Source organism: Condylostylus longicornis, unplaced genomic scaffold (genome assembly GCF_029603195.1).
Source record: "Condylostylus longicornis isolate FDR11 unplaced genomic scaffold, ASM2960319v2 ptg000226l, whole genome shotgun sequence".
NCBI lineage: Eukaryota > Metazoa > Arthropoda > Insecta > Diptera > Dolichopodidae > Condylostylus > Condylostylus longicornis.
In genome coordinates, this window is record NW_026578193.1 from 511735 (window position 1) to 525669 (window position 13935).

The following is a 13935-nucleotide window of genomic DNA, read 5'->3' on the forward strand; positions in this document are numbered from 1 at the left end:
GTTCTGGGTCTTGTTTAGATCATATTCATGCTCGTTTTGGTGTTATTCCTTTGGAGTCATGTGAAAAGGGTGTGTTTAATTTTGAAATTACAGATCACTGCATGACTGGACTACTTGTTAAGTCTTTAAAGGTTGATAAAGCAAATAATACTCCTATTACTGCTTCCATTACAAAAATAGATTATAATAGACTAAATAACATGCTTCTGTTTGAATTTTGGGATGCTGTTTACAATGAATCAAATGCTAGTTCGGCATACAATAAATTCATTGAGATTTTAAGCAGCTATATTTCCCAATGTACATTTAGCGTTAGACCAAGTATGAAAAATAAAAAGTTAAAACCTTGAATGAATGATGTCTTGTTGAGAAAAGTGAAATTGAAAAACAAATTAAGAGTTAAGTTATATAAGCACCATTCTAATGTGAAATTGAAAAAGCGCTATAATAAGCTGTGCAAGGTAATTAAGAAAGATACTGCGGAATGCCGTGATAGATTTTATCATAATGAATTTGTCAGATGTAATGGTGACATAAAGAACGAGTGGAGGCTAGTTAATAACTTGCTCAACAAGAACTCGAGTAATAATAAGAAATTGGAATTGATGAATAATGGACTATTGTTAACAGATGAGTTTATAATTGCTAATGAGTTCAATAATCATTTTTCTTCAGTTGCTGTAAAATTGTCTTCTGGTCTGGGTTCTAATAATGATTACAGTACAATGGAAGTAAATAGTGTGCGTAACAGCTTCGATAGCTTTTCCGCTCTTGAGCTTCTCCAAATTATCTGGTCTTCTAAGTAATTCAAACTCTGTAGGGATTGATAATATTTTCAATAAATTGTTGAAGGAAATTGCTTTTAATATTATAGATGCTCTAGCTAATATTTTCAATTTTAGTGTTCTTTCGGGCGTTTTTCCTGACCAGTTAAAATCTGCGGTTGCAATTCCACTCTTCAAAAAAGGCGATAAATCTGTCACAAATAATTACAGGCCTATTTCCTTACTTCCTACAATTTCTAAAATTTTTGAAAAAGCCATAAAAGTTAGAACTTTAAAATACTTAAATGAATTGAACTTTTTTAGTTCGAAACAGTTTGGCTTTAAAAAAGGTGTATCAACTGAAGATGCGTTATTAAATTTTTGCTCGTTTATAAATGAAGGCCTAGATAACAAGCGAAATTGTGCAGGTCTGTTTGTTGATGTGACTAAGGCTTTTGACATGGTGAATCATGAAATTCTTTTGAATAAATTATTTGCGCTAGGTTTTCGTGGTTTTATGTTTGATTGGTTTAAGTCTTACTTGGAATGTAGAACACAAAGAGTCAAAATTGGTAGCCAACTAAGTAGTATTCAGTATATTAGGTTGGGAGTTCCACAAGGATCAGTTATGGGACCTATACTATTTCTTATATATATAAATTCACTGTTTGATTTGGAATTTGAGGGTAATGTAACAGCTTTTGCAGATGATCTTGCTATTTCTTATTCTGTCAATAGTCCACTTAATTTAACGTGAGCGATCAACAAAGATCTTAGTTTATTAAGATATTGGTTCTTTCGACATAGGCTTATTGTAAGTGATAAAACTAAATTGATGTTTTTTAATCTTACACAGAAGGAATTTGTTGATATCAATCTTGTTTTTCATTCATCTAGTTGCAAAAATGTTTTTATGAATACGTATAGCTGTACTGATCATAATGATGGAAGTACACATTCTGCTAATTGTAACTCCGAGTGTTTCTCAGTAGAAGTAGTCGATCAATTCAAATATTTAGGTGTATTTATTGATAGTATGTTAAATTGCACACAAACGCTCTAAAATCTTATTTGCGCTCTACTTTGCGTAATTTTTATCGTTTGAGTAAAATGTGTTCTCAAAAAATTCTACTGATGCTTTATTATGGCATTTTTCATTCTAAGTTACAATATGGCATAAGTTGTTGGGGTGGTACTTATAAAAATAAAATATATCCACTATTGATTTTGCAAAAATATGTTATTAGAAAAATTTGCAACCGGCATCGTTTATATCACAGTATGGATTAATTAATTCAGAAATCTAAAAATTCTTCCAGTTAGACAACTTTACTATTACAGGGTTTTAAAGTTTTTTAATTAAGAGGCGGTTATTTAAACAGTAGAGCTTCAAATCGTTATGGTTTACGTATTAATCAGAGATTTCTAGTTAATGTTCCAGTTTTTAGAACTACAAATTACCGAAACTTTTTTGACATAACTTCTGTTCGCTTGTTTAATAAACTTCCTGAACATATACGTGCTATTAGGAATTTAAACAATTTTGTTAAAATTGTAAAAAAATGGCTTTTAAATTTTGAGCATGGTGAGGTAGATAATTTGTTAAATAGTCTAGTTTGATATTATAAGTATAATATGGATATGTATAATATAAATAAAATATAGATTTAAAAAATTCTTTAAGTTAATTATTTTTTAGTTCAGTAAAGGTAAATTGAAACAAATAATTGTGGAAAATAAAAAAAAAAATTTTTTTTTCTAGTAATTAAAGCATTAAGTAATTGTAGATTTAAGTAACAACACTGTTAATTAAATTATTGTAGCATTTACACTATTTTATTGTTAAATAATAATGCCATATTTCTTATTCTCTTAATTTAAGCAAATTTCGTAAAACTATAGAGAATAAAGTGTAAATAAATAAATAAATAAATAAAATAATTATGATTTTGATTCAGATCACTCTGCTGCCATATTAAAACTAAGTGAAAAAATAATTAGAAAATTATTCAAACCCACTTTGACAAATAGCACTACGGATTGGACGAGCTTTAAATACGAAATAATAAACAATATTGATGTAAACATTGGAACATTTGATGAAAATCATGAATGCAGCTATAGATTTTGGTTATATTACTTGGGCTTGGAAAGTCGCAGACGTAATTATAGTGCCCAAACCCGGGAAAACTTTGAGGGAAACAAAGTCTAATAGGCCCATTTCACTGTTACCAATGATATCTAAGTTTTTTAAAAGCTGCTATTAAGGAGGTGGATGCCAATAATAGAAAATAGGGGCCTCATACCAAACCATGAATTTGGTTTTAGGAAAAACCATTCTACAATAGATTATTTAGAATTAAACAAGACGCTGAATACGCCAAGCTAAGAACAACACTTAGTAACTTTGCTCACGATACTGCAATATTGGCAGTAGGATCGAACATTGACGATTTTACAAAAAAATTACAGGAGGCAAGTTACAAAATAAGTCAGTGAACTAAAGATTGGAAAATGAAGTTGAATGAAGCAAAATCGGTTCACATAAACTTCAACAGTCGAAAAATAGTGAATTCAGCCCAAATTAACTTAAATGGAACAAAGGCAGCAATCCATAACTCAGCAAAATACCTAGGAATGATGTTAGACGTCAAGCTAAGGTGGAAAGAGCATATAAAGAAGAAACACATAGAATTAGAAAATAAATAAAAACAAAATAGTTAGCTCATCGGTCGTAAGTCCAATTTGGCAACTGATAATAAGATATTGATTTACAGGCAAATCATTAAACTAATATGGCATTCAACTGTGGCATAGGGCTCGTCTAGAACAGCATGTAAATATGGAAGCAGCTCGGTTGCTAGACAATGGCGTTATGACAGAAAGACTTAAACGAACAAGACCTTTCGATTTAACACAAAATATTAATTTCCTTATGGAAGGTATTTAATTCTTGTGCGGAGAAACCAAGTTAGCGCAGAGGTAATAAGTGGTCTGTAGGACCAGTTTTATCCGCTCAGAGTTAAGGTGATTCGTGCTTCGAGATTTTTTCACCTAATAGAAAAAAAAAATGTCAGATGGTTTTATTTAAAAAAAAAAATTGTCATCAACAACAAATGTTTTTTCAAAACTTTTTTTCAAAATTAAATTTTCGGTTTTTGATCTAACCAAAAAATATTTGCTTATGTTTGATAAATACTTTGAAATTTAACGTTTATTACTTATTTTGTAAAGCTTTTAAAAGTTTTTTCCAGTTTTCTGTCTGGTTTATTTTTTTTTTGAGTGAGATTTTTTTTTGTTTTTCGAAGAAATTTTGCTATTGTTTCTTTTTTAAAGTTCTTGCAAGTTTTATTACAGACAGACCTATCACGATTGCACATTAAGAAAGTTTTAAATCTTTACATTGTACAATAAGAAAAAATTGAAAAAATCGTTTAACTAATAATTACACGTTATTAACCTATCGTTTTTTTTTACAGGAAGAAGAGCCCTATATTCTGACGTTCATTTTGGTATAACATAATTTGGGAAAAATTTTAGAAATGACATATCAATAAGGCAAAAAACTGGGAACCTTAGAAAATTAACTAGAACAAAGTATTTTTCAAACAAAAATAAATTTCGGGAATACCAGTGAGTCGCGGGCACCCTGTATAGTACATATATGTACATATGTAGATATAGTTTTCCGACATTTCAAATAATTTTAGAAAAGGGACCACGTGACCCTTTCTAAAAAAAAATGATGGCGAAAAATTTCATTGTAATATGTATTCATAAAAATGTGATTCGCTGTTCGAATTTTGTTTCTAAGTATTTTTAAGCACCTGCACTGATGCTATTTGCTGCTTACGTTAATAGTTCAAAAATCATGTATCGTTAGAGAATTCTGCTGACAGATATATGGTACGGGATGAATGATCTTTGCACATTTTCTTTTAAAATGAAGATTTGACAAATAAAACTTAGTTTTTGATTAGATATGAAAACAATAATTTATTAAATCGCTTTAAAATACGTCTTTATTTGAAAAATAAAACAAACATTAAAACGCAACATATTCTGCGATTGAAAAAATAAAATTATTTGGTAGTAATAATTTGGTTTTTACTTTACCTATATTTTACATTAAACTATGTATAACTAAAAATTTAGTACCTAATATTCAAATGTTTTTATTTTTTTGTCTTTTATTTATTTAACATTCTCTCTCTTGCTCATTTTAATTCTTTTTAATTTTTAGATTGTTTATTTTCTAATTTTTTATTTTTAATTAAATAAATATCTAAACTTAAAAATTAGCTACTATTTTTCTTACAATTGATTCATATTATAATAATTGTACAAAATCCTTAAAAATAAAACTAAGACTTAGTTAATTAAAAAGAAGAAGAATGCTGTACACGTAAACAGACTTGCTGATCTATTAATGCTAATATTTTTACGCTGGTAAATTTACAAAAATAACCTAAATCCTAAATTATCCCAAGTTGTTTTTATAAAATGTTTAACTACAACATTTCCTAAGAATTTGGATTAGATACTTTGTTATGAAAACTTCGACGCTAGCGTCATACATACTTTGGTGGTATTGATACCCAGCGAAGTAAATCGCATGGCCAAAATATAGCTCTACATATCCTTTTCACTAAAAAGAAAATAATTTCATTTAAACTTTTTTACTGGTATTTTTATAAAATAAATTGTTTAGTTAAATAAAATAGTTTTTTCTAGTTTTCTGTCTGGTTTATTTTTTTTTAAGTGAGAATTTTTTTTATTTTTCGAAGAAATTTCGTGATTGTTTCTTTTTTAAAGTTCTTGCAAGTTTTATTACAGACAGACCTATTACGATTGCGCATTAAGAAAGTTTTAAATCTTTACATAGTACAATAAAAATTTGAAAAAATTGAAAAATTTTCGCTATAAAGCTTCTCAAAACATTATAGTTATTTTATTCAGTTATCTTCTGCACTTTTTATGAATTCTGTTTAAAGTGTTCTGTTATGGTATGGGTGTTTTTTCAAAACGCTGTTCTTAAGGTTAGAACTGCGAAGCCTTTAAAGCTTCATGTGAAAATTAAGTGCAGACCTTTTAATTAACGATTGATTTACGTTTTGTCCAAAAAAGTCAAGTATTCTTTGGTTTTGATTAAAATACTTGCATGATTTCAAATTCAAGAGAAAATTATTCAATTTCGTTTAATCTCGAACTAAATGCGATAACAGGTGTAGTAAGAGGCATATGCATACAATATGTGCTCTCACTGAGAAAAATTTTATCTAAATTAGATATTTTTCATAATAAGAACAGACACAAACTATATCCGAAATGTATTCCCTAAAACTTTATTTTTATTTTGAATATAATTCAAAGCAGGTTTAGAAATGCAATGTTTTCAAATTAGTGACAATTTTGAACCGTTTATGAAAATAAATTATGTGTATACTTAGAATAAAAAATATTTCTGAATGGGCCACAATAAAAAACATAAAAACGTATCTCAAAAGTGTACACTTCATTTCATATTTCAATATTACTTTATAATATTAATGTGATATATATTTAAGTATAAAAAGTAATATATGAGTAGCTCTTTGGTAGCTGTACTTCATTTACATTTTTATATATTATGATCTAATTTTATGACATATGTATGTACATATACATATATTTACTCTTTAGAGGGACCAGTGAAAACTATTTTATTGCATGTTTAAAAACCTTTAAAACTTAATAAGGAACTTTTTCAGTTCTGATTGATACTAATTGCAATTGGAAGCAGTGTAAATCTTATTTGATATAGAAACATTTTAATGTTAAAATTTTAATGTTAAAATTTTAATACTACGTAGTAATTAGTAACAACCTTTTAAAATCTTCACCAAATTTTCATCATCTTCAAATCACACCAAATTTAAACCATCTGCATTAAATTTTCACTAGTTAATGTTTTAGTAAAACAAAAATATCACAAAACAAATTTCAATGGTGTTTTAATCGAAATGGCAAAAATTTAGATATCATGTTCTGACAGAAAACCTTAGATATGTATGAATTTTACAATCATAATTTCAAATAACAAATACTGTGTTTCTTTTTTGATATTGAGCCTTGATCAGGTCTCGATCTTCTAAAAAGTTTCTAAGAGTGTGCCCCCTTCCCCCCCTATTATACATATTGCTATTTTTTTCTAGTCTAATTCTACATTATTTTTTTTTGTTCTTGTTTTTTACTAATGCAGAAAATATAGTATACAGAAAAGGTAATACATTATACGAGTAACAACGTGTATGTTTGCTGGTGAGGGGGCGACAACTCAGCAAAAACAATTTAAATGTAATGTGCTCGAACGAATGTTCAAGCCGCGCAAGCTCAGCGTAATAAAAATTTTGCTTTGTGATATAATAATATGTGTACGCATGAGTGTTGATTGTTATATTATATATATAAAAAAATTAATTAATAATTGTAATTCTGATGATTCATATCATTCAAAAACTACTTGTGCATTCATATAACAAATAAGAATGAAAAAGTAGTGTAGAGTAACAAAATGTATGAGTAACTTTAGTTATATTAACATTTTTTGTTATATGTTGCGAATGGACTTTGCATATATGCGAGTCCGGGCCTGGCCTTAATATTACAAAACAATTCTGGGCCTTGAACTGTCTTTTTACCGACCGTATTGTGTATACAATAGGTAGATTATGTGATGGCAACAAATTTTGCATATCGAGTTTTCGGAGGGAATGCACTTCTCCATATTAGAGAAGTGTAAATAAACTATTTTTAGCAACGTGTCGGCACGCGTATATCTCAAGTTCGGGTGAACCGATTTTGATGAAATTTTATATGTAAGTTTATTTACACCATGGCACGGATTGATCAACTTTTGGGATAGATCAGGCCTCGGGAACTGCACTTTTTAGAGGGTCTGTTTTACATTTTTGAACATTTTGAAGAAAATATTCAACCGATTTTCTTGAAATTTCATATATAAGCTTTGTTCGACCGTCCGCAAAAATTCCTAACTTTTGGAAGAAATCAGGCATCAGCAACTGGACGTTTACTACGGGCCAAATATACATTTTTGCGTATATAAAGAAAAAAAATCAACCGATTTCTTTGAAATTTAATATTTAAATTCTTCGTATTAAAACAATGAACATAAAAATTTTTTGGAAAGATTCGGGCTCGAAAACTGATCTGCGGGCTGATTTTACATTTTTCACCATATCTACGGAACGAATTGATGGAATTTCTTGAAATTTGATATTTGAGTTCTGGTTGTTACCGAAACTACCTGGCGAGCATTTCAGGGAATTCGAATAGCACAAAGCGAAACTCTAGTAAGAGCCAAATTTACATTTTTTTAGGTATGTTAACTATAAGCTTATTAACGCACCGAAAATTAGAAAGAAGTATTTGACAGACATTTTTATAATATTCTGTAACACTTTCACTTAACTAGACAATACACATTGCGGTCGGTTATGTGCTGATCACATAAGATTTTTTGTAATGTGTTTTATGTGCCCTTTATTCTTTTTTTTTGACTCTTGAATGTATGTGTTAAAACTGTGAATATACTTATAGCAAAATGACATTTCTGAATTATTATTATTATTTTTTTTTTTTTGAAGAAAATGATGATTTTTGCCCATTTTCATTTCGAACATACTATGAAAAACACTAACTAAAACCTAATAATTTTTATATTAAAATGAAAGTTGGTGTTTTGCGATCAACAAATCGAAAATTCAAATTTCAGCTCTAAAATTTAACTATCATTTTGATAAATAATATATTTTAAAGCATATTTTCGAGTTTTTTTTCGCATTTTTTCTTGAACCGCCATCTCAAGTAACTTATCTAGTAGTATAGAAAGTAAAAAATTATAACATAACAAATAAAAAATAATTTGTTTAAAAATATTTTCTAATCTAAAATACACGATATAAAATAAATTTAATAAAAATTTTATTAGATTTTAAGTTAGAATTTAAAACTGTAATTATTGGATTATAAGTTTTAATTATTATTTTAACTATTGTTATATTGCTTTTGCAGTCTTATAATCATTATAACAAATACGTCGCTCGAAATTGCCCCCAAAATAAGAACGAACATACGGGAACGAACGTTCCTGATACTGTAGTTTAGGTAAATCAATGAACTAGACTTCCCAATAATGTGAATATATATCCTAATATAAACAAAATAACATACTTATGTACGTAAGAAGAATTATATGGACAAAAAAATTCACAAACTCTATGATTTTTATAAATCATGAAGCATATTAATTCAATTAATATAGTATACATTGGAAAAATATCTAGATATATATATATGATTTTATAAATATATGATTCAATTTTTTAATAACACAAAACTTTGAGAAGCACCAATAAAATACAAAAATATTGAATTTCAAATTTTTCTTATTAAAAATTAGAAAAAAGTTGATCTTGGGGGAGATTTATGATGTCAAAGAGGGCCCTCAATAACTTTCATAAGAATACGTGTAAGTTCCCCACTTGTGAATTTCTACTCCCTCTTAGGGTCCAGCCCTGCATTTTTGTCAACTGCGGTATTATCTAATTTAATAAAAAGAAATGAGTTTTCATTATTTAGAATGTCAAATGACTGGTGAAATTTTTATGTGCTCTCTATCAGATGATCATGAATCTATAGGTTCGAAATAATAGGTTCAATCAGATGTTTGGATATAATTTGTAAATTTTCTCCTATACGTCTCATTTTTGATTGGTTGAAAAATTTTACATTTGTCTACAGTGTGCTTTATGAACACATTTCAGCGCAACGGATCATTAAAATTTAAAACCCCATTTATTTAAATTGAAAGATTAAAATGTATATAAAAGAAAAAGGAAAAATTATTAATAGTATTTATTCCTGTATTCTTTAATAGTGTTTGAAAAACTTAGAGAGTGGAAAACCTAAATCAAAAATTAAAAATTATACTCATAATAAAATCAAAACTTAACAAAAAAAATCAAAAATAATGCTTATAACAAACAATGAATTTTTTGAAATACGAGTATTACTTTGAACAAAGTTTTAAAAAACTAATTTTCGTTTTTGTCTTTTTTTTTTCCGAAAATTTTAACTGGCAACATGTGGAAAATTTAGTAAAAAATGAGATATTTGAGTACTATGTGTGTAATATTTAGAACAAGAAATAACAAATCATTTTGTATTATATCAGAAATTGTTAATAAATCCCTTCCTAAAACCAAAAGCGATACTTAAACGTACATATTAGAGTTTATTCGTATTACGTTTCGTTTTTGCTGTAAGTTCTTCTTGCTGACTTTTCAGTAGGTCAAAAAATAAAGTCAAATTGATTTTTAAGTTTCATTGACTACCAAAAAGCTTTCGACTGCGTCCAGCAAGATTAATTAATGCAGGTTATGAATAAATTGCTGGCAGTATTACTGAACTAAAACTACTTTTTAATTCATTAAATAACCACAGTATGCTTTTTTGTTTAAATATAAATATTACCAAAACCAAGTTTATGGTTATTATTAAATAAATTATGGTTTTACTAAATTATTAAGGTTAAACTAAATTATTATGGTTTATGGACAAATACATTTAATTATTTAGTTTTGTTTAGTTAATACATTTAATTATTTATTTAGCGTGAATGTCCAAAGTACCGAAAAAGTTTCAAGTTTTAAGTATCCGGGATGTTAGTTAAACGAAGGTTGGAATGGAGATAAAATATGCCGAATTGAATGCGCACGTAGCTCTTTCATAAAGTAGAAAAACATATTTTGAAGTCAGGATATATTTCTCCACAACCTTATTCAGGTATAACAAACGGTACCCCCTCTTGTGGGTCAACGCTAAATACTCATTGAGAATGTGCATCGACCTTCCCCTTTACCACAAGAGTCTGTCTACAAGATCCTTCAGACTTGATATGCTTATTATCTAATTATAATAGCTCAAAAGTTTTACTTGCCAAAGTACAACAAGTTTTACTTGTTTACTTTTTTTACTTGCCAAAGCCCTGAACGCAAATTCCCATAGCTCCAGCATTTTCTCTTTCTCGCTACTTCACACTATATCGGAAAAACACATAATCATATCACCAAAATTTTATATAAAAGAAGGCCAAGATTTATTCGCATAATTATGTACAATAGATAAATCCAGCGAACTAGAATTTTCATTAAGCAACGACATCTTATAAACGATCATACGTATAAAATAATTTAAAATTATTATTATTATTTTTAATAATAATAGGTCTTTCGTATCACTAATTATTATTTTTAATAACAAAAGGTCTAACTTAAGCTAAATTGAACGATATTGCTTTCAGTGGCAAATTTTAAATCAGAAAAAATTTGCAATAATTGTAAAAAATCAAAAAATATTAGCCTATTAGTCAATTAATGTTAGTTTGAAAATTCATTTCTACAAATTTGTTTTTAAAATACAATAATTAGTTTTTCTGGCATTAATATGAATTAATGTCCACTAGGAAAGAGTAAGCTTTGATTTTATTTTACTTGACCTAATTGCGATATGAACTTATAACATACATGTATATTTAAAAAAAATTTGCATTGCAATAAGTGCCTGATTAAAGTACCTAGTAGTCAAACATCCGTTTCAATACTAACTGCTAAAGCGCTGTTGTGCCGCAACTGCAGGTTCCCTACTGGCTGTGTGAATCCATTATGCTGATTTTGTTTATCTACAGATATATTATGTGTTCCTAAAAACGGAACTGGGTGACCAGGGTGATCTATTAAACCTGGTGCTGAATCTACACCATCATCTAAATCCATTATGTCCGATGAGGATTCAGATAATGATGATTTTTTTAAATGTTGACCTTATGCAAAAAATTAGATATTCAAAAAACATAAAATATTTAAATATGGGTATACATAAAGGTACAAATATTCATCACCCACGGGTAATGAATGGTATATAAATATTATAAATGTATTCCCATGTATTACTTAATACAAACCTAATGTTCCTGGCAAGTATGGACAACTTGTAACATGATTGAAATTTTGACTTTGCATTTCTTCTTGATCAGTTTCTCTGTGATAAAAGTAATTAAAGTTACTGACAATAACGGGAACAGGCAGAGCAATTGTAAGCACACCAGCAATTGCACACAATGATCCCACAATCTTACCCCATACACCAACCGGACTAAAAGGAAATATAAAGTAATTAATTCAAATTTGAATATTAGTTTTAATATATACGTCATATCTCCGTATCCTACTGTAGTCATTGTTACTACCGCCCACCAGAAAGCATCCGGTATAGATTTAAAAAACGAATTTTCACTTCCTGCTTCAGCAAAGTATACGGCAGATGAAAATAGAACAACGCCTGTTATAATTATAAGAATGTATTATAAAATACTTCATTTAGAAAAACTATTACAATATGTGTGTTAGCATATTTAAAAGCAATTTATTTCAAACCTATGAATAAAAAAAAAATCAATAATCCTAGCTCTCGCATTGATGCCTTCAATGTACGTCCTAAAATTTGCAGGCCTTTCGAATGCCTAGATAATTTGAATATTCGGAAAACTCGAACTAATCGTATTACTCTTAGAATTGCTAAGGACATAGCCTGATTCGATGACTTATCCTTATTAAAATACAAGATATCAGTTTGTAAAATGTAAAAGTGAAAAATTTATTTTACCTGGGGACTAACAGGTGCTTTTGGAAGATTTAACGTATCTTCCTCTTCGGCGACCACTGTAGCTAAGGTAATAAAATAAGGAATAATGGCGATTATGTCTATTATGTTCATAACGTCTCTAAAAAAATTTAATTTATTCGGGCATGCGAGGAACCTAGAATTAAATGTTATTTACAATTTTTTTTTTCAAATTTTGAAGTTTAAAAAATTAGACTATAATCAATTTTTGAAATACTTATACCTGACACTTAGCTCGAAAGTGAACCATATAATACAAAGAGTTTCTATTAGGAAGAAAGGATCAGTAATATCGGGCACTTCATCTTCTTCAATTTTTGTGCCATTCGTGGTAGTATTGAAAACCTTTAACAAAAAAAAATTTCAAATCACAAATAAGAAAACTAAATTTTTATTTTTTTTTTGGATTTTCAAAAGAAACAAGGCAATTACTTATCTTACGTTATGTAGTTACAATGTAACTATTTTTTACCTTATAATGCTTGAACTCAGGTAATGTTTCTAAGCAAAATATAACAATTGATAATAAAATAACAAATACACTAATTATAGCTACAACTCTGGCTGCTTGAGAACTTTCCGGATATTCGAAGAGTAGCCATACTTTTCTTTGATTTTCGTTGTCTGGTAAAGGTCTTTCCTCTTCTTTAATAAATCCTTCATCTTCCCTATTTTTCAAATAAAATTATTTGAATAAGAAGGAGAGGAATAAATTATTAGACAGAAGATGGATAAGACTCATTTTATGCAAAAAATAGTTAGAAAAATGTGGAATAAATGGCGAGCTCTCCATTCGCCAGACTGAGCCGAGACTTACCTAAATTTATTAATAGCTTGTTCACCTAATTCGTAGAATTTAATTTCTTCACTAAATACATCTAATGGGACGTTTACTGGCCTCCTTAATCGACCACCTTTGGAGATAAAAATATCGAATATTTAATTTAAATGTTATTTATGTATTTGTGAGAAGGACATAACTACCGCTTTGATAATAATATAAGATCGCATCAAAACTTGGTCGATTTCTATCGAAAAAGTATTCATTTCGGAGGGGATCAAAATAACGCAGTCGTCGTGCTGGATCGCCTAATAATGTATCTGGAAACTGATTGAGTGTTCGCAATTGAGTTTCAAATCTAAGTCCGCTAACCTGTTAAAAAATGATTAAAAAACATACGTGTATAAAAACTTGCAGATTGAACTGAGAAACTTTGAAAAAAGAATTTTATACTTTAATGAACAAAATACTAAAAATTTTTGAACAAAGCAAATACAAGAAATTTTTATCAATCCGTTGCTGACAAATGCGTGAAAAACTTATTATCTAAGATATTTACAAATGTATATACATTTTTTAAACATATTTTTGTTGAGCATTTTCCAAAAACTAGAAAATATAATCTGTGTAGAAAATTGGGTTACTTTT

General features: G+C 28.4%; 1 protein-coding gene across 5 annotated transcripts in view; it reads right to left on the reverse strand.

Moving 5' to 3' along the window:
- Positions 1–4759: 4759 nt before the first annotated feature.
- Positions 4760–13935, reverse strand: part of LOC129616499 (potassium voltage-gated channel protein Shaker) — a 30751-nt gene continuing 21575 nt past the window's right edge. For 4 of the 5 annotated variants that reach the window (XM_055532150.1, XM_055532152.1, XM_055532153.1 and 1 more), the window contains 10 exons: positions 13488–13659; positions 13324–13420; positions 12979–13174; positions 12730–12851; positions 12489–12642; positions 12260–12431; positions 12035–12164; positions 11788–11978; positions 11401–11646; positions 4760–5412 (listed from right to left, as the gene is read on the reverse strand). In XM_055532150.1, the coding sequence (XP_055388125.1) occupies positions 11408–11646; positions 11788–11978; positions 12035–12164; positions 12260–12431; positions 12489–12642; positions 12730–12851; positions 12979–13174; positions 13324–13420; positions 13488–13659 (1473 nt within the window). In that variant the 3' untranslated portion in view covers positions 4760–5412; positions 11401–11407. The remainder of the gene's footprint in view (positions 5413–11400; positions 11647–11787; positions 11979–12034; positions 12165–12259; positions 12432–12488; positions 12643–12729; positions 12852–12978; positions 13175–13323; positions 13421–13487; positions 13660–13935) is intronic. The other variant, XM_055532151.1, reaches the window with a different exon arrangement.